The sequence below is a fragment of the Pleurodeles waltl genome, chromosome 7, assembly GCF_031143425.1.
Source record: "Pleurodeles waltl isolate 20211129_DDA chromosome 7, aPleWal1.hap1.20221129, whole genome shotgun sequence".
Lineage (NCBI taxonomy): Eukaryota > Metazoa > Chordata > Amphibia > Caudata > Salamandridae > Pleurodeles > Pleurodeles waltl.
The window spans coordinates 1,382,789,832-1,382,814,082 of record NC_090446.1 but is presented as its reverse complement, the minus strand read 5'-3'; the positions used below and the strand labels follow the sequence as shown (position 1 = coordinate 1,382,814,082).

The 24,251-nt window shown below is 47.0% G+C and overlaps 1 protein-coding gene across 10 annotated transcripts in view; it reads left to right on the top strand.

The window, feature by feature from the left end:
- Nucleotides 1-23,909, top strand: part of LOC138246371 (carnitine O-palmitoyltransferase 1, liver isoform-like) — a 389,657-nt gene extending 365,748 nt beyond the window's left edge. For all 10 annotated transcript variants that reach the window (XM_069200934.1, XM_069200927.1, XM_069200924.1 and 7 more), the window contains one exon: nt 20,009-23,909. In XM_069200934.1, coding sequence (XP_069057035.1) covers nt 20,009-20,098 — 90 coding nt within the window. In that variant the 3' untranslated portion in view covers nt 20,099-23,909. The remainder of the gene's footprint in view (nt 1-20,008) is intronic.
- Nucleotides 23,910-24,251: the final 342 nt, after the last annotated feature.

Here is a 24,251-nt window from a genome sequence, read left to right as displayed (position 1 = left end):
ATACTTATATGGGCTTCCTGCAGACCCAGGGAATTTGGTCAGACAAGGGAAAGACTTGTTTACTCAATATGCTGGAATTGAGAGCAGTTTACCTGCCACTAAGGTCACTTTTCCCATCAATAACCATTAACTCTCCATGTTCAAACTGACATCACAACAACTATGCATTACCTGATCAAGGTGGGAGGGACTCACTCTCCCCCTTTATCTCTCGAGGCCAAGCCATTTGAAAATGATTACTATCCAGGAATTTAACCATGACAGCCATTTATCTTCCAGGGGTTCAAAGTAGCCAAGCAGACTTTTCTCAGTCGATTTGTCTACAAAACTCTTGACTGGGTCTTAAAGGAGAAAGTCTTGCAAGTCATTTTTCAGGAATGGGGATACCTTCAAATAGGATTGTTCGCAGACAAAAACAACAAAAAATGTCATGATTGTGCATCCAGATTTGTTCAACCAGGGTTGAAGGGGAATGTTCTTTTGATAAGTTGGTCAGGTAAATTTCTCTACGCATTTTCCCCCTGTTCCTGTCCATGCAAGCAGTGATTGTAAAACTGTACAAGTCTAGATCCAGGATGATAATTAAAGCACCAGAAAGACCTCATCAGTGGTGGTTAGTGGACCTTTTGCATCTGTTAGACAGGCCACACAAGAGACTGTTGTGCTAATAGAATCTCCTGTGCAACTTCAGAGGACAGATACTGCATCGCTACGTTCCATTACTGAACTTTACTGCATGGCTCCTGAATTCCTCCACTATAGACATTTAGGTCTTTCTCAGGACTGTATTAACATTTTAAGCGAGGCTAAAAGACCTTCCATTAGAAAAGCGTATGCCTTTAAGTGAACAAGGTTTACTTATGGTGTATCCAGAACAAACAGTCTGATTTTGTGCCAAGAGGACGTGGTCATACCTTATCTTCTTCAGGTAGCTAAATCAGGCCTACAATTTTCTTCCCTTCAGGTGCATCATGCAGCCATTTCAGCCTATAGAAAATCTCTATCACAGAAATTTTTCTTTAAAGTTACAGTGACCAATAAGTTTTTAGAAGGGCTTTAAAATGTGTTTCCACCAATTCGGTCACTCTGTCCTCCCTGGGAACTTGATATTGTTCACTCCAAACCAATCGGTCCCCCGTTCAAACCGATATATGAAGCCTCTTTGCAACATCTCTCATGGAAAGCAGCATTCTTGTGTCCATCACTTCAGCATGCAGGGTTAGTGGAATTGAGGTGTTATGTTATGAAGAACCATACACAGTTTTTCATTAAGAGTGGTGAAAAGAACTCAACCCAGCTTCCTTCCAAAGGTAGTTTCAGACTTTCACATTAATCAAAACATCTCATTACCTACTTTATTCCTTAATCCATCTATTCCAGTTGAAAGTTCTTTACACTCTTGATGTTTAACGAGTTTGGAAGTTCTTTCTAGATAAAACAAAAACACATTAGGAGGCCAGTTCACCTGTTTATCTATTATGGCCCAGTGAGAACAGGTTTAGCTTGACCTAACCGGGCTACTTCTTGGTGGGTAATTACTTGAATACTCCTCTCATATCAACCAGCTCAAAAAAGTTACCTAGTGCCTCTAAAGCTTATTTTACTAGGGGAAAGACTGCAACCACAACTCTTTTAAGGAATGTACCTAGTTCAGAAATATGCAAAGCCGCTACATGGAGGTCTGTTCATGCTATCTGATAGTCTTCTTGTTGCAGGTTTCTTACCTTAAAATTCTCCCCAGGCTTCAGTCTATCTGGAGATTTTTCCTCGAGCAGTACCCCTGTGCACCATTAAATGGTGTAATGGGTCATATATAGGCACCACCCCGACACGCTGATGACAGTTCTTTCCTTTCTGCACCAGCCTTTGCGCAGATCTGAAGAAGAGCACAGGTCACTTTTTGAATGGCTTTTTCAATTTTGTCAAAGATGTTTTGACATTCTGGTGCATTGAGATGTTGTCATGGAAGATTGGGTTCAAGCCGTGCGACTCCTGTCATCGAATGATGTCCATTGCAGATCCGCCCCTTGTGTCTTTGGTGTTTGGAGCATGACCACAACCTGAAATCGTGCTCCGAGTGTCAGGCCATGAACCCGAAGGCTTTGAGGGAATGGTCCCTGTAAGGAAATGCCTCCTTGGCATGGTTGCCCCCTGACTTTTTGCCTTTGCTGATGCTATGTTTACAATTGAAAGTGTGCTGAGGCCTGCTAACCAGGCCCCAGCACCAGTGTTCTTTCCCTAACCTGTACTTTTGTATCCACAATTGGCAGACCCTGGCATCCAGATAAGTCCCTTGTAACTGGTACTTCTAGTACCAAGGGCCCTGATGCCAAGGAAGGTCTCTAAGGGCTGCAGCATGTCTTATGCCACCCTGGAGACCTCTCACTCAGCACAGACACACTGCTTGCCAGCTTGTGTGTGCTAGTGAGGACAAAACGAGTAAGTCGACATGGCACTCCCCTCAGGGTGCCATGCCAGCCTCTCACTGCCTATGCAGTATAGGTAAGACACCCCTCTAGCAGGCCTTACAGCCCTAAGGCAGGGTGCACTATACCATAGGTGAGGGTACCAGTGCATGAGCATGGTACCCCTACAGTGTCTAAACAAAACCTTAGACATTGTAAGTGCAGGGTAGCCATAAGAGTATATGGTCTGGGAGTTTGTCAAACACGAACTCCACAGCACCATAATGGCTACACTGAAAACTGGGAAGTTTGGTACCAAACTTCTCAGCACAATAAATGCACACTGATGCCAGTGTACATTTTATTGTAAAATACACCCCAGAGGGCACCTTAGAGGTGCCCCCTGAAACTTAACCGACTATCTGTGTAGGCTGACTAGTTCCAGCAGCCTGCCACACCAGAGACATGTTGCTGGCCCCATGGGGAGAGTGCCTTTGTCACTCTGAGGCCAGTAACAAAGCCTGCACTGGGTGGAGATGCTAACACCTCCCCCAGGCAGGAGCTGTAACACCTGGCGGTGAGCCTCAAAGGCTCACCCCTTTGTCACAGCACCGCAGGACACTCCAGCTAGTGGAGTTGCCCTCCGGCCCGGCCCCCACTTTTGGCGGCAAGGCCGGAGAAAATAATGAGAATAACAAGGAGGAGTCACTGGCCAGTCAGGACAGCCCCTAAGGTGTCCTGAGCTGAGGTGACTCTGACTTTTAGAAATCCTCCATCTTGCAGATGGAGGATTCCCCCAATAGGGTTAGGATTGTGACCCCCTCCCCTTGGGAGGAGGCACCAAGAGGGTGTACCCACCCTCAGGGCTAGTAGCCATTGGCTACTAACCCCCCAGACCTAAACACGCCCTTAAATTTAGTATTTAAGGGCTACCCTGAACCCTAGAAAATTAGATTCCTGCAACTACAAGAAGAAGGACTGCCTAGCTGAAAACCCCTGCAGAGGAAGACCAGAAGACAACTGCCTTGGCTCCAGAAACTCACCGGCCTGTCTCCTGCCTTCCAAAGATCCTGCTCCAGCGATGCCTTCCAAAGGGACCAGCGACCTCGACATCCTCTGAGGACTGCCCCTGCTTCGAAAAGACAAGAAACTCCCGAGGACAGCGGACCTGCTCCAAGAAAGGCTGCAACTTTGTTTCCAGCAGCCTTGAAAGAACCCTGCAAGCTCCCCGCAAGAAGCGTGAGACTTGCAACACTGCACCCGGCGACCCCGACTCGGCTGGTGGAGATCCAACACATCAGGAGGGACCCCAGGACTACTCTGATACTGTGAGTACCAAAACCTGTCCCCCCTGAGCCCCGACAGCGCCGCCTGCAGAGGGAATCCCGAGGCTTCCCCTGACCGCGACTCTTTGAATCCAAAGTCCCGACGCCTGGGAGAGACCCTGCACCCGCAGCCCCCAGGACCTGAAGGACCGGACTTTCACTGGAGAAGTGACCCCCAGGAGTCCCTCTCCCTTGCCCAAGTGGAGGTTTCCCCGAGGAACCCCCCCCTTGCCGGCCTGCAGCGCTGAAGAGATCCCGAGATCTCTCATAGACTAACATTGCGAACCCGACGCTTGTTTCTACACTGCACCCGGCCGCCCCCGCGCTGCTGAGGGTGAAATTTCTGTGTGGGCTTGTGTCCCCCCCCCGGTGCCCTACAAAACCCCCCTGGTCTGCCCTCCGAAGACGCGGGTACTTACCTGCAAGCAGACCGGAACCGGGGCACCCCCTTCTCTCCATTCTAGCCTATGCGTTTTGGGCACCGCTTTGAACTCTGCACCTGACCGGCCCTGAGCTGCTGGTGTGGTGACTTTGGGGTTGCTCTGAACCCCCAACGGTGGGCTACCTTGGACCAAGAACTGAACCCTGTAAGTGTCCTACTTACCTGGTAAAACTAACAAAAACTTACCTCCCCCAGGAACTGTGAAAATTGCACTAAGTGTCCACTTTTAAAGCAGCTATTTGTCAATAACTTGAAAAGTATACATGCAATTTTGATGATTTGAAGTTCCTAAAGTACTTACCTGCAATACCTTTCGAATGAGATATTACATGTAGAATTTGAACCTGTGGTTCTTAAAATAAACTAAGAAAATATATTTTTCTATACAAAAACCTATTGGCTGGATTTGTCTCTGAGTGTGTGTACCTCATTTATTGTCTATGTGTATGTACAACAAATGCTTAACACTACTCCTTGGATAAGCCTACTGCTCGACCACACTACCACCAAATAGAGCATTAGTATTATCTCTTTTTACCACTATTTTACCTCTAAGGGGAACCCTTGGACTCTGTGCATGCTATTCCTTACTTTGAAATAGCACATACAGAGCCAACTTCCTACATTGGTGGCAGCGGTGGGATACAAGACTTTGCATTTGCTGAACTACTCAGCCAATACCTGATCACACGACAAATTCCAAAATTGTCATTAGAAATTGATTTTTGCAATTTGAAAAGTTTTCTAAATTCTTAAAAGACCTGCTAGGGCCTTGTGTTAGATCCTGTTTAGCATTTCTTTTAGAGTTTAAAAGTTTGTAAAAGTTTGAATTAGATTCTAGAACCAGTTGTAGATTCTTAAAAAGTATTCCAACTTTTAGAAACAAAATGTCTAGCACAGATGTGACTGTGGTGGAACTCGACACCACACCTTACCTCCATCTTAAGATGAGGGAGCTAAGGTCACTCTGTAAAATAAAGAAAATAACAATGGGCCCCAAACCTACCAAAATACAGCTCCAGGAGCTTTTGGCAGAGTTTGAAAAGGCCAACCCCTCTGAGGGTGGCAACTCAGAGGAAGAAGATAGTGACTTGGAGGAAAATTCCCCCCTACCAGTCCTATCTAGGGAGAACAGGGTCCCTCAAACCCTGACTCCAAAAATAATAGTCAGAGATGCTGGTTCCCTCACAGGAGAGACCAACACCTCTGAAATCACTGAGGATAGCCCCAGTGAAGAGGACATCCAGTTAGCCAGGATGGCCAAAAGATTGGCTTTGGAAAGACAGATCCTAGCCATAGAGAGGGAAAGACAAGAGATGGGCCTAGGACCCATCAATGGTGGCAGCAACATAAATAGGGTCAGAGATTCTCCTGACATGTTGAAAATCCCTAAAGGGATTGTAACTAAATATGAAGATGGTGATGACATCACCAAATGGTTCACAGCTTTTGAGAGGGCTTGTGTAACCAGAAAAGTGAACAGATCTCACTGGGGTGCTCTCCTTTGGGAAATGTTCACAGGAAAGTGTAGGGATAGACTCCTCACACTCTCTGGACAAGATGCAGAATCTTATGACCTCATGAAGGGTACCCTGATTGAGGGCTTTGGATTCTCCACTGAGGAGTATAGGATTAGATTCAGGGGGGCTCAAAAATCCTCGAGCCAGACCTGGGTTGACTTTGTAGACTACTCAGTGAAAACACTAGATGGTTGGATTCAAGGCAGTGGTGTAAGTAATTATGATGGGCTGTACAATTTATTTGTGAAAGAACACCTGTTAAGTAATTGTTTCAATGATAAACTGCATCAGCATCTGGTAGACCTAGGACCAATTTCTCCCCAAGAATTGGGAAAGAAGGCGGACCATTGGGTCAAGACAAGGGTGTCCAAGACTTCAACAGGGGGTGACCAAAAGAAAGGGGTCACAAAGACTCCCCAGGGGAAGGGTGATGAGACAACCAAAACTAAAAATAGTAAAGAGTCTTCTACAGGCCCCCAAAAACCTGCACAGGAGGGTGGGCCCAGAGCCTCTTCACAAAACAATGGGTACAAGGGTAAAAACTTTGATCCCAAAAAGGCCTGGTGTCATAGCTGTAAACAGCATGGACACCAAACTGTAGACAAGGCCTGTCCCAAGAAAGGTTCCACTCCAAACTCCCATCCAGGTAATACTGGTATGGCTAGTCTCCAAGTGGGATCAACAGTGTGCCCAGAGCCAATCAGGGTCCACACTGAAGCTACTCTAGTTTCTGAGGGTGGGGTGGATTTAGCCACACTAGCTGTCTGGCCGCCTAACATGCAAAAATACAGACAGCAACTCTTAATTAATGGGACTAGAATAGAGGGCCTGAGGGATACAGGTGCCAGTGTCACCATGGTGACAGAGAAACTGGTTTCCCCTGGCCAATACCTGACTGGAAAAACTTACACAGTCACCAACGCTGACAATCAGAGAAAAGTACATCCCATGGCAATGGTTACTTTAGAATGGGGAGGGGTCAATGGCCTGAAACAGGTGGTGGTCTCCTCAAATATCCCAGTGGACTGTCTGCTTGGAAATGACCTGGAGTCCTCAGCATGGGCTGAGGTAGAACTAAAAACCCATGCAGCAATGCTGGGTATCCCTGAACTGGTGTGTGTGAAAACAAGAGCACAATGCAAGGCACAGGGTGAACAAGTAGAGCTGGAGTCTGGAAGAATGGCCCAGCCTACCAAGAGAACAGGAAAGTCAGTTGGGAAACCAACTGCAACACAGCAAAAGAAAGGGAACCTCTCTTCTCAGGAAGAAGTTCTGCCCTCTGAGGGAACTGAGCCTTTGGAGCTTGAACCTTACCAGGTTGAGCTCTTAGGCCCAGGGGGACCCTCAAGGGAGGAGCTGTGTAAGGGACAAGAAACCTGTCCCTCTCTTGAAGGCCTTAGGCAGCAAGCTGCTGAAGAGTCCAAAGGCAAGAAAAATGGAACACATAGGGTCTATTGGGAAGATGGACTCCTGTACACTGAGGCCAGAGACCCCAAACCTGGTGCCACTAGGAGAGTGGTAGTGCCTCAGCTGTTCAGGAAGTTCATCCTAACATTGGCCCATGACATTCCCCTTGCTGGACATTTGGGACAAACCAAGACGTGGGAGAGGTTAGTCAACCACTTCTACTGGCCCAATATGTCCAACATGGTTAAGGAGTTTTGCCTCTCCTGCCCCACCTGTCAAGCCAGTGGTAAGACAGGTGGGCATCCAAAGGCCCCCCTCATTCCACTTCCAGTGGTGGGGGTTCCCTTTGAAAGAGTGGGTGTGGACCTAGTTGGTCCACTAGAACCTCCCACAGCCTCAGAAAATATGTATATCCTGGTAGTAGTGGATCATGCTACCAGGTATCCTGAAGCTATTCCCCTTAGGTCGACTACTGCCCCTGCAGTAGCCAAGGCCCTCATTGGTATCTTTACCAGAGTGGGTTTCCCTAAGGAGGTGGTGTCTGACAGAGGTACCAACTTCATGTCAGCATACCTAAAGCACATGTGGAATGAGTGTGGGGTGACTTATAAATTCACTACACCATACCATCCACAAACTAATGGCTTAGTTGAGAGATTCAGCAAGACATTAAAGGGCATGATCATGGGGCTCCCAGAAAAACTCAAAAGGAGATGGGATGTCCTCTTGCCATGTCTGCTTTTCGCTTACAGAGAGGTGCCACAGAAGGGAGTAGGATTCTCACCCTTTGAACTTCTGTTTGGTCATCCTGTAAGAGGACCACTTGCTCTTGTTAAAGAAGGCTGGGAGAGACCTCTCCATGAGCCTAAACAGGACATAGTGGACTATGTACTTGGCCTTCGCTCTAGAATGGCAGAGTACATGGAAAAGGCAACCAAAAACCTTGAGGCCAGCCAACAGCTCCAGAAGTTTTGGTATGACCAAAAGGCTGCACTGGTTGAGTTCCAACCAGGGCAGAAAGTCTGGGTTCTGGAGCCTGTGGCTCCCAGGGCACTCCAGGACAAATGGAGTGGCCCTTACCCAGTACTAGAAAGGAAGAGTCAGGTCACCTACCTGGTGGACCTGGGCACAAGCAGGAGCCCCAAGAGGGTGATCCATGTGAACCGCCTTAAGCTCTTCCATGACAGGGCTGATGTGAATCTGTTGATGGTAACAGATGAGGATCAGGAGGCAGAGAGTGAACCTCTCCCTGATCTTCTGTCATCAGACCCAAAAGATGGCACAGTAGATGGAGTGATCTACTCAGACACCCTCTCTGGCCAACAGCAAGCTGATTGTAGGAGAGTCCTACAACAGTTTCCTGAACTCTTCTCCTTAACCCCTGGTCAGACACACCTGTGTACCCATGATGTGGACACAGGAGACAGCATGCCTGTCAAGAACAAAATCTTTAGACAATCTGACCATGTTAAGGAAAGCATCAAGGTGGAAGTCCACAAGATGCTGGAATTGGGAGTAATTGAGCGCTCTGACAGCCCCTGGGCTAGCCCAGTGGTCTTAGTCCCCAAACCTCACACCAAAGATGGAAAGAAAGAGATGAGGTTTTGTGTGGACTACAGAGGGCTCAATTCTGTCACCAAGACAGATGCTCATCCAATTCCAAGAGCTGATGAGCTCATAGACAAATTAGGTGCTGCCAAATTCCTAAGTACCTTTGACTTGACAGCAGGGTACTGGCAAATAAAAATGGCACCTGGAGCAAAAGAGAAAACAGCATTCTCCACACCTGATGGGCATTATCAGTTTACTGTTATGCCCTTTGGTTTAAAGAATGCCCCTGCCACCTTCCAAAGGTTGGTGAATCAAGTCCTTGCTGGCTTGGAGTCCTTTAGCACAGCTTATCTTGATGATATTGCTGTCTTTAGCTCCACCTGGCAGGATCACCTGGTCCACCTGAAGAAGGTTTTGAAGGCTCTGCAATCTGCAGGCCTCTCTATCAAGGCATCCAAATGCCAGATAGGGCAGGGAACTGTGGTTTACTTGGGCCACCTTGTAGGTGGAGGCCAAGTTCAGCCACTCCAACCCAAGATCCAGACTATTCTGGACTGGGTAGCTCCAAAAACCCAGACTCAAGTCAGGGCATTCCTTGGCTTGACTGGGTATTACAGGAGGTTTGTGAAGGGATATGGATCCATTGTGACAGCCCTCACTGAACTCACCTCCAAGAAAATGCCCAAGAAAGTGAACTGGACTGTGGAATGCCAACAGGCCTTTGACACCCTGAAACAGGCAATGTGCTCAGCACTAGTTCTAAAAGCTCCAGATTATTCTAAGCAGTTCATTGTGCAGACTGATGCCTCTGAACATGGGATAGGGGCAGTTTTGTCCCAAACAAATGATGATGGCCTTGACCAGCCTGTTGCTTTCATTAGCAGGAGGTTACTCCCCAGGGAGCAGCGTTGGAGTGCCATTGAGAGGGAGGCCTTTGCTGTGGTTTGGTCCCTGAAGAAGCTGAGACCATACCTCTTTGGGACTCACTTCCTAGTTCAAACTGACCACAGACCTCTCAAATGGCTGATGCAAATGAAAGGTGAAAATCCTAAACTGTTGAGGTGGTCCATCTCCCTACAGGGAATGGACTTTATAGTGGAACACAGACCTGGGACTGCCCATGCCAATGCAGATGGCCTTTCCAGGTTCTTCCACTTAGAAAATGAAGACTCTCTTGGGAAAGGTTAGTCTCATCCTCTTTCGTTTGGGGGGGGGTTGTGTAAGGAAATGCCTCCTTGGCATGGTTGCCCCCTGACTTTTTGCCTTTGCTGATGCTATGTTTACAATTGAAAGTGTGCTGAGGCCTGCTAACCAGGCCCCAGCACCAGTGTTCTTTCCCTAACCTGTACTTTTGTATCCACAATTGGCAGACCCTGGCATCCAGATAAGTCCCTTGTAACTGGTACTTCTAGTACCAAGGGCCCTGATGCCAAGGAAGGTCTCTAAGGGCTGCAGCATGTCTTATGCCACCCTGGAGACCTCTCACTCAGCACAGACACACTGCTTGCCAGCTTGTGTGTGCTAGTGAGGACAAAACGAGTAAGTCGACATGGCACTCCCCTCAGGGTGCCATGCCAGCCTCTCACTGCCTATGCAGTATAGGTAAGACACCCCTCTAGCAGGCCTTACAGCCCTAAGGCAGGGTGCACTATACCATAGGTGAGGGTACCAGTGCATGAGCATGGTACCCCTACAGTGTCTAAACAAAACCTTAGACATTGTAAGTGCAGGGTAGCCATAAGAGTATATGGTCTGGGAGTTTGTCAAACACGAACTCCACAGCACCATAATGGCTACACTGAAAACTGGGAAGTTTGGTACCAAACTTCTCAGCACAATAAATGCACACTGATGCCAGTGTACATTTTATTGTAAAATACACCCCAGAGGGCACCTTAGAGGTGCCCCCTGAAACTTAACCGACTATCTGTGTAGGCTGACTAGTTCCAGCAGCCTGCCACACCAGAGACATGTTGCTGGCCCCATGGGGAGAGTGCCTTTGTCACTCTGAGGCCAGTAACAAAGCCTGCACTGGGTGGAGATGCTAACACCTCCCCCAGGCAGGAGCTGTAACACCTGGCGGTGAGCCTCAAAGGCTCACCCCTTTGTCACAGCACCGCAGGACACTCCAGCTAGTGGAGTTGCCCGCCCCCTCCGGCCCGGCCCCCACTTTTGGCGGCAAGGCCGGAGAAAATAATGAGAATAACAAGGAGGAGTCACTGGCCAGTCAGGACAGCCCCTAAGGTGTCCTGAGCTGAGGTGACTCTGACTTTTAGAAATCCTCCATCTTGCAGATGGAGGATTCCCCCAATAGGGTTAGGATTGTGACCCCCTCCCCTTGGGAGGAGGCACCAAGAGGGTGTACCCACCCTCAGGGCTAGTAGCCATTGGCTACTAACCCCCCAGACCTAAACACGCCCTTAAATTTAGTATTTAAGGGCTACCCTGAACCCTAGAAAATTAGATTCCTGCAACTACAAGAAGAAGGACTGCCTAGCTGAAAACCCCTGCAGAGGAAGACCAGAAGACGACAACTGCCTTGGCTCCAGAAACTCACCGGCCTGTCTCCTGCCTTCCAAAGATCCTGCTCCAGCGACGCCTTCCAAAGGGACCAGCGACCTCGACATCCTCTGAGGACTGCCCCTGCTTCGAAAAGACAAGAAACTCCCGAGGACAGCGGACCTGCTCCAAGAAAGGCTGCAACTTTGTTTCCAGCAGCCTTGAAAGAACCCTGCAAGCTCCCCGCAAGAAGCGTGAGACTTGCAACACTGCACCCGGCGACCCCGACTCGGCTGGTGGAGATCCAACACCTCAGGAGGGACCCCAGGACTACTCTGATACTGTGAGTACCAAAACCTGTCCCCCCTGAGCCCCGACAGCGCCGCCTGCAGAGGGAATCCCGAGGCTTCCCCTGACCGCGACTCTTTGAATCCAAAGTCCCGACGCCTGGGAGAGACCCTGCACCCGCAGCCCCCAGGACCTGAAGGACCGGACTTTCACTGGAGAAGTGACCCCCAGGAGTCCCTCTCCCTTGCCCAAGTGGAGGTTTCCCCGAGGAACCCCCCCCTTGCCGGCCTGCAGCGCTGAAGAGATCCCGAGATCTCTCATAGACTAACATTGCGAACCCGACGCTTGTTTCTACACTGCACCCGGCCGCCCCCGCGCTGCTGAGGGTGAAATTTCTGTGTGGGCTTGTGTCCCCCCCGGTGCCCTACAAAACCCCCCTGGTCTGCCCTCCGAAGACGCGGGTACTTACCTGCAAGCAGACCGGAACCGGGGCACCCCCTTCTCTCCATTCTAGCCTATGCGTTTTGGGCACCGCTTTGAACTCTGCACCTGACCGGCCCTGAGCTGCTGGTGTGGTGACTTTGGGGTTGCTCTGAACCCCCAACGGTGGGCTACCTTGGACCAAGAACTGAACCCTGTAAGTGTCCTACTTACCTGGTAAAACTAACAAAAACTTACCTCCCCCAGGAACTGTGAAAATTGCACTGTGTCCACTTTTAAAGCAGCTATTTGTCAATAACTTGAAAAGTATACATGCAATTTTTATGATTTGAAGTTCCTAAAGTACTTACCTGCAATACCTTTCGAATGAGATATTACATGTAGAATTTGAACCTGTGGTTCTTAAAATAAACTAAGAAAAGATATTTTTCTATACAAAAACCTATTGGCTGGATTTGTCTCTGAGTGTGTGTACCTCATTTATTGTCTATGTGTATGTACAACAAATGCTTAACACTACTCCTTGGATAAGCCTACTGCTCGACCACACTACCACAAAATAGAGCATTAGTATTATCTCTTTTTACCACTATTTTACCTCTAAGGGGAACCCTTGGACTCTGTGCATGCTATTCCTTACTTTGAAATAGCACATACAGAGCCAACTTCCTACAGTCCCTAAAGCTTCTTGCAGCCCGGCGCTCGACTCCACATTGCTTCCGGTCTCAGTTGAGAGGAAGGTTCAGAGACCGTGCACAGAGCCCACACTCATTGTCCCAATCGAAATCTTCGGGACGCTCTGGTAAGCATAAGAAGTCGTCGAAGAAGAGCAAATGTTCTTCGACTTCACTCCATCGGTCAGATGACGAGATGTGGGAAAAGTTGTGTTGTCGCTCTAAGCCTCGGTCGTTAGAGCTTACTTCTGGGTCGGCTCTGCGCCTTCCTGAGTTTCCGGGAGCCGGAGCAACCACTGCCCAACTCCTCGAGTTCTATGAGGCCATGTGTCATTTTTGGTCAGTCCGTCCCTGCTGGAGCGCTTTTGGGCTTCGCAGGGTCAGAAGGGGCCCCCTCTGGTTCCATGGCTTCGGCTCTGGAGGGTACACTTGGAACTTTTTTTCTGGATCTGCACTGCTGTTGGTTGTACCACCATGATCTTCCCTGATGGTGCAGACATCAAAGTTCCCGCTGATCGCGGGCCCATGCGTCGTCCTCGATGCCTTTCTTATTGCTGACTCCTGAACGGAGCCGGACCAGCGTCACTCAGTGCCAATTCCAACTTCGACAGGAACCTTACTCCCTAGATCGGATCCTGACCCATATTTTTGTGGGTGCAGTGAAAGTATGGAGGGGTCGCAGGACCCTTCTGAATACCAGCTGATGGCCCATGAACTGGGCTCAGGACCTGGGTGAATCCAGTTGTCTAGACACTTCCCTTGATGCTGGCTTACTTTCTCCCCCTACCGTGGCTATGGAAGAGGGGACATCGTATTAATTGGTGGTGAGGAGAGCGGCTGAGGTCCTGGGCCTCGACCTGCCTTCTGTGGCTATCAGGACCATCCTCCTTACTGAGTTGCTTCAGCCTGTGGCTTCCTCTTTAGAACCCCTCTTGCTCTTCAATGAGGCCATCACTGATGTCCTCCTGTGGACTTGGTCAGCACAGGGGCTCCTGTTAATAGGACTATCGCACGCTGCTATAGGCCTTGCCTAATGACCCAGTATTCCTGACCCACCATCCACCACTGAGAGCCTGGTTATCCAGACCTCTACATCCCTATGTGATTTCCCTTCCGCACCTCTGGATAAGGAATCGAAAAGACTGGATCAGCTTGGGAAGAAAATGTTCTCTTCCTCCAGTCTGGCATTGCAGTCTATGAACACCGCTTGCCCGTTTGGTGGTAATACCCATACTTTATGTGGCATGGTTGTACAGGTACTGCCACAGGCCTGGTTCATTTTCTCTCAAACTGTTGCTGATGGGAAGGATGTAGCTAAGTTCACGAAACAATGTGGGCTGGATACGACCGCCTCACTGAGTAAACGGGTTACATCATGGTGGCCTTGAGGCGCCGGGCTTGGTTGATTATGTCTGGCTTTTCTGGGGATATCCAACCTGTGCTTATGAACATTCCCCTCAATGGCACTCATCTCTTCAGAGACAAAGCAGACTGCACTCAAGCGCTTCAAGGTGTCCAGGCTATGGCTCGGTCCTTGGGTCTCACAGCTGCCCCTTGCCCCCCTCAGTCTGCTTTTTGCCCCCTTTCGTGGCGATAGAAGGGGCACCCAACTATGTCCCTTTCCCTCCAGCCACCATGCTGCGCATTCTGCCCAGCCTCTGCATGGCTGGGGACGTAGGATCAAATGTCCTCGTGGATCAGGGGACCAGTGGTCGGCACAGCCCACCACCCCTCCCGATGCAGCCTCCAGACCTTCCTAGTCAAATGCTTCACCGCCAGGGGCCAGTCGGAGGCAGGATTCGCCATCACTGTACCCGCTGGGAATCAATCAGGTCAAACAGGTGGGTTTTGCAAATAGACCAAAGAGGCTACTCCCACCAAAGAGGCTACTCCCTCCCCTTTTAGATTACCCGTCCTTAAATGCCACCCTTAGGATCGAAGACGGAGGATCACCTGGCACTTCTCGTGAGGAGGTTACTGCTCTCTTGGCCAACGGAGCCATAAAGAGGGTCCCTGTGCCAGACGTAGACAGTGGTTGTTAGTACAGATTCTTTCTGGTGCCCAAAAAGGACAAAGACCTATGCCCTATACTAGACCTCCGGTCCCTCATTCTCCTCCTCAGAATGTAGGTCGTCAAAATGCTCACTAGCTCAGGTCCTATCTGCCTTGGACCCACCCTTGGGCCCAGGAGACTGGATGGTAGCGTTGACTTGCAGGACAAATGTTTCCATATTCCCATCCTGCCTGCCCACAGCTGTTACATGCGGTTTACAGTAGGCCGCAAGCATTTTCAGTTTACTGTGCTCCCCTTTGGCCTTACCTGCGCCCCTCGGATGTTCACCAAAGTGATGGCGGTGGTCCCAGCTCATTTGCGCAGGTTAGGAGCTTCAGTCTTCTTATAACTGGACAACTGGCTGTTGAAGGTGGGTTCACCCCAGGCTGCCTTCTCCCACCCCCAGACTACTGCAGACCACCTGCATTCAATGGGGTTCACTATAAACGTGCCAAAGTCACACCTGACTCCCTCTCAAATGCTCCCATTCATCGGAGCAGTTCTGGACACAGTGCAGTTTCAGGCGTATCCTCCTGAGCAGCGAGTCAGCGTATTCAGACTGTTATACCGATGTTTCAGCCTCTGTCCTGGATTTTTTGGTGAGAATAACTGAGGTTGCTGGGCCTCATGGCCTCCTGCTGGTGAAACATGCCAGATGGCATATGTGGGCTCTGCAGTGGGACCTGAAGATTCAGTGGGCGCAGCAGCACGGAAATCTTGCCGTCATGGTCCAAATCTGGGATGGAACTGCACAAGATCTGCAGGTGTGGCTTTTGAACTGCAATCGTGTCGGAGGCAGATCCCTCTCCCTTCCCCAATTAGATCCAACAATAGTGAGAGATGAGTCACTTCTGGGATGGTGGGGCACATGGGAGAGGTGTAGATTATAGGCATCTGCTTTCCAGGGGAGTCAGGGCTCCATATCAATCTTTTGTAACTTAAGGCGATAAGGCTAGCATTCGTTCCCTTTCTCAAAGGGAAAGTGGTGCAGGTGTTCAGGGACAACACCACCGCCATGTGGTACTGCAACATGGAGGGCAGGGTGGGGTTGTGGACCCTTTGTCAGGAGGCTCTACGCCTCTGGACATGGCTAGAATGTCAGGGCCTATCCCTGGTGGTTCAGCATCTGGCGGGCTCTCTAAGTGACTGAGTAGACAAACTCAGCCGGCAACGCCTGGTCAATAACAAATGGCGTCTCTAACAGGAGGTGGTGCAAGGTCTTTTTTTTTTTTTTTAGCAATGGGGATAGCCTTGGTTAGATCTGTTCGCCTCCACAGAGTGCGCGCAATATCAGCTGTTTTGCTCATTGGAGTTTCCAAGGTAGCACTCACTTGCTGAAGCTTTTAGTCTCGGGTGGAACTTAGGCATCCTTTACACCTCTCTGCCAATACCATGTCTGCCCAGAGTTCTCAAGGAGATCAAGAACAACTGGGCCCAAGTAATTATTGTGGCTCCAGACTAGGCTCAAAGAGTCTGGTATCCAGAGCTCTTGAGCTTGGCCATCAATCTGCCATTAGACTGCCCCTTTGGGAGGATTTTGTGTCGCAGCAGCAGGGGGCGGTTCTCCACCAAAACCTGTCTAGTCTTTGCTTTCTTGCGTGGAGATTTAGCTGCAGCAGTTGACAGCTTTTGACCTTTCACCCGAAGTCTGTAACATTATTTCAAAAAGGGCCCTATAAAAACTTTGAAGAGCAGGGGTATGTTTTAGCCACCACCAATAAAGAATAGGTCTTAAGTTGGCCTTAAGCTCAGTAGCTTTGATACCCAAGTCCCAACGTAAAGAGAGAAGGGGGTTGATTTTTGGTAAAGACAATAAAGATCTCAAGCAGCTATTTTCAACAGACACCAGAGAGGTAAGCCCCATAACTCAGCCCCATAAAGGGTGCTTCCTACCACCTTTGAACTGTATATAATAATAGTTGGAGAGACATGCTTTGCCTTTGAGTAATTATAAAACTTAGTTACTGCTGCAGCGTGCAGGCAAAACTTAATGACTGCTTTTCTTTACTTGGGCAGACCTGGACATTTTTGTGGTGAGTAACTCCTAGATAATTGAGCAAGAGACCCTTTCCAGGTTAGAACTGCGCAGCCTTCTAGAGCCTTTAAATGATTTGTCGGGGTTTATAGACATACATTTGGTTTTAGAATGATTAATCTCCATCCCCTGTCCAGACAAAAGGCCTCAAAATGGTCTATAGGGGCCTGCAGGCGTGCTGGGGTTTTAAAAACAATAGTGTGTCGTCTGCAAAGAGTAGCAGAGGAATCCTTTGGCCAATAAATCAGGGGGCATAGTTTTTACAATTCTCCAAGTAGGCTGCAACATTGTTTAAGTAAAGGGAGAATAAAGTGTGGGCAAGGACGCACCCCTGCCGAACCCCCTTGTGGGCTCCTATTCGTTCCATAAGTTCTTCCTGGGGTCCCCATCTGACTTCATAAAAGCAAATTAAAATGGCAAGTGTACACCATTATGGTCTAAGACTTCAGTTTGCAGCGTGGGACCAAATCAAACGTGGACTTTAGATCCACAAACACAACATAAAGATGTTGCTTCTGTAGAACTACGTGCTTCCAGTAGATTGTTAAAAACTTCAGTATCTGTGTCATTTGTTGTTGAGGCTCATCCAGCCTACAGAACATAAATATTTTACTCTGGTATTACTTTTCCACCAGCACTGCAGATTTCTTTCCTAAAACCAGTTTGTAAAAAGGACAGGCCATTTTGCTCCTCAATCCATTGATCTAATCCATTTAATATCTGTCTACAGAAGACAGTCTGTAATGCATCGATTAGGCTAATAGCCCTGTAATTTACTGGGAGATCCCTAGAGCCTCTCTTATAGAGTGGAATTATTTCTGTGCCTTTCCAGCCACATGGAATTACTGCACCTAGCAGGATAGCGTTATTCAATTTATTGATATACTTGGCCCAGGCCTCATTGTCAGCAAGGAAAAGATTGCCTGGGATTCTATCCAGGCCAGCTGCTTTACAGGGAACCATACTGTTGATAGCCCTCACTATTTCCTTGTGGTCAACTAACTTGAGATTTCAGATGGGGGTACTCATTGTCGCTGATGGACACCTAGGGTGTATTTCAACCTTGGGACCTAGACTGTATACATTGGAGAAATTATTCCATATGTGAGATTGGATGGAACTAGCCAGCAGATTTTTCCCACTCTGGCCCTAGTTGGCCACTGTGTGAATGGTGGGAGAGGGATTCTTTGGGTTCTTGGGATGAGGTGATCCATTTAAGGGCATTTCCATGGATACCGATTTAGTGGACTGGTGATTAAGATGTGGGAGACTGTTTTGAAGGCAGCTGATAGGTCCAGGAGGATGAGAACTGCTGTTTCGCTGCTGTCTAGGAGGGCCCAGGTGTCATCGGTGGCTGCAGTCAGGGCCATTTCCGTGTGGTTGTTGGCTTGGAATCTGAATTGAGAGGGGTCCATGAAGCTGTAGTGTTCCAAGTGTTTGGTGAGTTGCTCGCTGATTGTCTTTTTAAGAACCTCCACCGGAGATGGACCGGTAGTACTTTGGATCTGCTGCATCAGTGGATGGTTTATTCAGGAGGGGCTCTCCCTTCAGCGTGTTTACTGCCTTCAAAGAAGGAGGCTGTGATGATGGAAACGTTCAAGTCTTCCTTGAGCTCATTGCCAAGCTTCTTGCTACCTAGGTTGAAGATGTGGTGAGGACATAAGTCTGAGGCTACCCCAGAGTGTGTAGTTATGATGGAAATTGTGTTTAGAGAGGGTCCGAATGGGTGAGCATGTGTTCGAGGTTTGTGTTTGTGGGTGTGAGTAGGCTGATGCTGTCAGCAGCAGGGAGTTACGGTTTAAAGTTCTAGAAAATGGCTGAGATCTTGTTGTGGAAGAAGTCTGCCAGGGTGTCACACTGTTCATGGGAAGTGGTGAGGCTGTGCCCAGTTGCTGCAGGGTTGGAGAACTCCTTCAGGATAGTGAATAACTCCTTCCTGCGATTTGAGCTGGCTTTTATGTGGTCTGAGAGGGTAGTTCTTTGTTTCTCTCAGGCGGTGGTGGTACTGTTTGAGTGTGGTTTTGAAAGTGATATGGTCTTCTGTCTTTTCACTAGTATGCCACTTCCTTTCTACTTTCCAGCAGCTGCGTTAGGAGGATTTCTGCTCTGCTGTGAACCAGTTAGGTACTTTGGGATTGGCTGGTTTGCTGGGGGCGATTTTGTAGGCGCATTCCATGATCCACTGGAAGAAGTTCTTTGCAACCTGTTCTGGGTTGAATTATATATCCTGGGGGTGAGAGTTAAGATCATTGTTCCACTGGTCTTCTGATACCCTTTTCCAGTGGGGTGGAGGAGAGGATGTTTGGGTTTGAAGTTCTCGTGAATGCTGAGATCTTGTTGTGGAAAAAGTTCATCAGGGTGTCACTGTTCTTTGGAGGGGGGTGATGTTCCTGGTGGCTGCTGGGTTGGAGAACTCCTTCACAGTGGTGAAGAACTCCTTGCTATGATTTGTGATGGCTTCTGTGTGGTCTCTCAGAGCGTTCTTCATTGTTTCAACAATAATATCTCATTTAAAATAGTTATCTTTCTCATCTCTTTGTGTACTGCAGTCTGTCTGAGCGCTAGGACATGTCTTGAGATACTCCATTTGCGTGCTTTATAAATGTCCTACAAAAATATAGTTACAAAACAAAAGTACAATTGGCTCCAGGTGAAGGACTATTCCTGTGGCATTTGTTAACCTGGCGACATAGTTTACTGATATGCTTAACATATAAGTGCCATAAAAACCAAAAGTGATAAAAATTAAATAATGTAGAAAGTTAAAGCTTAGTAAAGGCGAAGTACTCTTAATATTTCATGTAGGCTAAGTTAACATCTTTTTTGTGTTTTATCTGCAGCTCTCCTACATCTTGAGTCTCCTGTTTTTTCGCTTCTGTCACTATCTCTCTTTTGTCTCGCCTTTATGGATCCCTCTCCTTGTAATTTTGCTCACTTTGAATCTGAGACCATTCTATGTATTTCTCACTTTCCCTGTTATCCTTTGCCTCAGTTATCTCTCGCTCTGCCTTACCTCAATGTCTCACTCTTTCCTTTCTACCCTTTTTGACTAATGGTAGCTGCGACTCTAGTTAGCTTAACTGGTGATTTTTGTGTGCCTCACATGTAGATTGCAAAGTACTGGGTTTCGCCCAGCTCATATGGCCCAAATTGCATATACGTGTTTTTTGTGTGATCGTTCTGTACAAGCTTTATTGTTGAATATTAACCAGATGTGTCCATGCAAACGTCTGTACTCTGGTAATTAACTATTGTTAAGAATTGTATTCATTCTTTAGTCGGCAGTCCCTTATGTGACAATGTTGATGCTGTGAGCTGTTGTCCTATATTTTTCAGTATTAATCATTGGCTGTTTTGTGCCTTTGCAGGATGCACACCGGTTTGGCGGAAACATCCGCCGTGCACTTAATGACATCTTGGCCCTATTTCCTGTTGGCAAAAGCAACCAAAAGAAGTAGAGAAGCGTCCGTCCAACAGCTGCTCTGTGCTTGAGAGTCCTTTCCCAGTGCCAAAAAAAACTTTTCCAGGAGAACGCCCAATAAATTGCAGCACACAGCAATGGGTTGTTTGTCTCACCTTGTTGGATTCCGCTGACTCAATCAAAAAGGATCCTGCGCTTAAAAGGAAATTCATGACTCAGCACAAACGCGGGTGAACACTCGCAGCAGTCAATGGTGATAGCACAACTACATGTAAGAGGCAGATAAAAACCACACTCACCCACTGTTGCTCACTTACACAAAACACAGCCCGACATACCACCCAAGTACGCCCTCTCCCAAAAGTGAAATCAAAACTGCATTGGGTAGAGTTGATGGTCAGTGCACACCTTCACTTGCACACTTTTCAGAAAGTGTCTGCATCCGCACATACCGCACAGATAAGTATGTTTGCGACTGGCCAGGAAAGGAAGCTGAAAGCTGAAGGAAATGTTGGCTTATTGGAAGTTGTGTATGTGAGTTGGTGCCTTATATTTAAAGACATTTCTTTCCCTTTTATCATTTTAAAGTAGGAGCCTACATCGCTCGGTTTTGGAGCAGGTTCTGGTGACAGCATCCATTATCCCCCACATCTGTTCCTGGTGTTGATTCAAGGATCCCTGAGACTTTCAATGAACTGTACCTACTTGGAAGGCTATTGCCGTGCATTAATTTGAAAATTAATAACACTTGGAAACCGAGGGCAGAACATAGTCCTAAAATGAAGTTAATTCCCTTCATATGGCAATCTGAGCTGGACACGAAGTACAGACATAACTAACAGTTGTATGACAATCTGCCACCCATTTACCAAGTTCTGCTGTGAGCTGAAGTATGTGTTCTCCCTACCAGTGGAGGGGCCATCGCTATTGTATAACTTCCTTACAGCGCCATTGTTTGACCTTATAGTTTGTTCTCTACCCCACCGTCTTTGGTTGACTGTACCAGTGTCTGCCAGGACGAAGATAATCTGCACCTGTTCCGGCTTACTGGTGCTAAAAGCACCAGTCCTTGGCAATTAATGTGTACTCGGTTCAATTACCGCTGGTAAAACAGTTCAGTTGTTATCAAACGTAAGCCATTTAATTGATTAGTGTGTCAATGTGCCATGGGATGAGTTTTCCACCAATACTGAAACGGGAAGGCGTTTGATAGATATTTTCTATATTATATGTTCTATAGGAGGCTTCAACCCATAAGTTGTGGCTTTGTGGTTGCAGATCAAAAATACCAAAACATTTATCATGAGGACTTCTGATGTATCTTTGACCTATTTGATATGAGCTTATCTGCAGACAGAGTTTCTTCAAATTTTCAACGTCTCCCTTGTGCAAAAGCTAATGCAGTGCATCTCTCACCCATGGTGTAGACTCAAATACTGTGTTCACCTCCTGGGTTATAGCTATTTGCAGGCGTGACCAGTATGTTCATCAAACATATGTTCAGGGGACCACATCAGACTTGGACGCAGTATTCATCTAGTGCATTTGTATCTTTCTTCTGTAGGAATGAATTCATGTTTACCTGCATTGCTCCCAGACCGGCTGATACTTGAATACTTCCAACCCTCATTCATGATTCTTTGCCCAGATCAGACTGGAATGCTCTGTTCACCTCATGCATGGTCCCTGACCTTGATCGGACTTCAACGCCATGCTCACTACACTTAGGGTTTCCAGACCTTGGTCAGACTTGCACACACTGTGGCATCATTCGTGGGTCTTCTTTTTGGTCATACTTGAATATTTCACTCTCTTCATAAATTGTTCCGAGACCCTCACAGCTCGAAAACCATTACCTCATTTATGGGTCTCATTCTTTTGCAGACTTGAATATCATGCTTTAATACTGCATAGTTTAAAGATTGTATCTGATTTGGAGACCATACTTAACACATGCAACAGCCACAGTTTTGTGCAGAGTGATACTTTTATAGTTGATGATAGTACAGTCTGCCCACTGCTATTGGCTTTTTAGATAGTCTGAACATATAGCTTATTAATGTAAGTCATGACAGCTAATGGTAAATGTTCAATTTACTCAGTGCAGCAAAATACTTTCTTAAGGTTTCTACATGCCATCTATCTCCTGAGAGTATGATAAAAAAAATGCAATAGTTGCTATTTAGAAAACTGGAATGAATGTATTTCTTACTGCTCAACTGCCAGTGCAGGTCAGTTAATAGAAGACAATTGACTTTCCTCCTAGCAATTCATCCAGTGAGGGTAAACCGGACAGCCTTCCTGTTATTCGTCCTTTCATTCACGTATATTGACCTGCCATATATGAATAGTTCAGGACTCTGATTTTAGGCACTGCTGTATTCCAACACTGGCTTGTGATTTGATCTCGGCTAATAGAGGTGCTCTGCCAAATATTTACATAGAATAACATCAGTTTTGTTTTGTAAAATAACAGAGTTGCATCAATGTTTTGTAATATGGTATTCTTCCTTCGAAACTAACATACAGTTTTTTTCCCCCAGTATTGGACAGCAGGGTATTCAGTAATAACCAAAAGACTGACCCTTTTCATTATGTGAAAAGGGATCTGTTTGACGAATACACACATGGTGTTCTGTCGTTGAGTCCTAGAAATATGGGCAGATGCTTCATAAATTTAGCAGTCAGAATGAAGTGAACCTGTTTTTTCCTGAAAAAAGATTATCGGACAATGCAGCCTGATATAGATCTGTTTTTTCCCACATAACGATTATCCGCATTGTCTATTCAGCAAAAAATGGAATTGGCCTGGTTTACTCTGTGTAATGATTTGTAGACCCGATCTGTGAAAAATAGTTTTGGTTTATCTTGAGTGTAGGAGACCTTGCTAGGAAACATTCCATCCATGAAAAGAAATAAAGGTTGTTGATCCTGGACACTCCTCCATGCCTTGATGCAGCACAGGGCGAGGGTTGATGTGTTTTAGCCTGAAAAGCCACTCGCAGGCTCCCATCAGTTTGGCACTGATAGACCTGTTTACACACTGTTTAGCATTGATAGACCTGTGGAAAGTCGTCATGAGCATAATTTCATGCCATTCGCAGTAGATGATGTGCCTGTGGTTTAGGTATTTATTAACTATTGAACATGACAGGTGGTGCAGACGAGGAGTTACTGTTGGTTCCTCTTTAGAATATTCTGCACATCCCTGATCTTCTAACGCTCTTGGCTGAACCCCATTATTTCTTTACTCTGCTTAATTACTGAAGAATTGCTTATGAAAACCTCCATGTTGATTCTCAGCATCTTCAGACTCTAACCTTGAACCAGTTAAGATCACTCAGTGCTTCCTTTGTATGAGACGCAGAAACTGAGAGTCCTTTGTCTCCATCCATTACTGAGAAACGTAAGGCCTTTTCATAAGTGGTCAGTGAAGACTTGCCAAAACCTTTTATATTGAATTTCCATAAACCCCTACAACCATGGAGTTTTTGGCTCTACAGAGTCAAAACCAGCAGCCTTCTCTGGCAAAATGCACCATCCACAAAATAAAAACTCCTCCTGCCCTATTAACTTGTTCCTGTCATCTCAACTTTGTATATTCCAACATGCTTGTGCTCTGTGCCGCTGAGATATTGGGGCCATGCCTTCTTCCTAAATAGAATCTTGAATGTATTAATCTCTTGTCACAGAAAGGGAAGAAATTGCTATTTTTCCTTTTTAAGCTATCCTATCTAGTTATTCTTTCCTGTTTTTACAGTAGCTCTAAAGCTAATGTTTATTGCCGTTATCAATGCAATGTACAAATAAAGAACAACTTGAGGGCTATTAAAGGCCAGTATTTAAAACTTGATGCAATGAGAATCTTTTTTTCTTGTACACTTGTACATTAGTGTCTCAATTATGCCATCAACTGTCTCGCCGTATTGCAACATGCACCTAATATTGGGCCACAAATAAGGCAGACTGTCACCCAATGTATACAGCAATGTAAGGAAGAAAAAGCAATAATTAATTATAGTTATTTTTAATAACATTATTAACAATAAGAATAATCTGGTCCGTGGCAGAATCTTCAAACACACTTTCTCCACTTGACTGCATTATCCATAATTCCACTTTTCATGGGTACTTTTAATTAGAGATCGCTCACCTTAGAATATCCCCCAGGTGTCAAGACTGGATTTGTC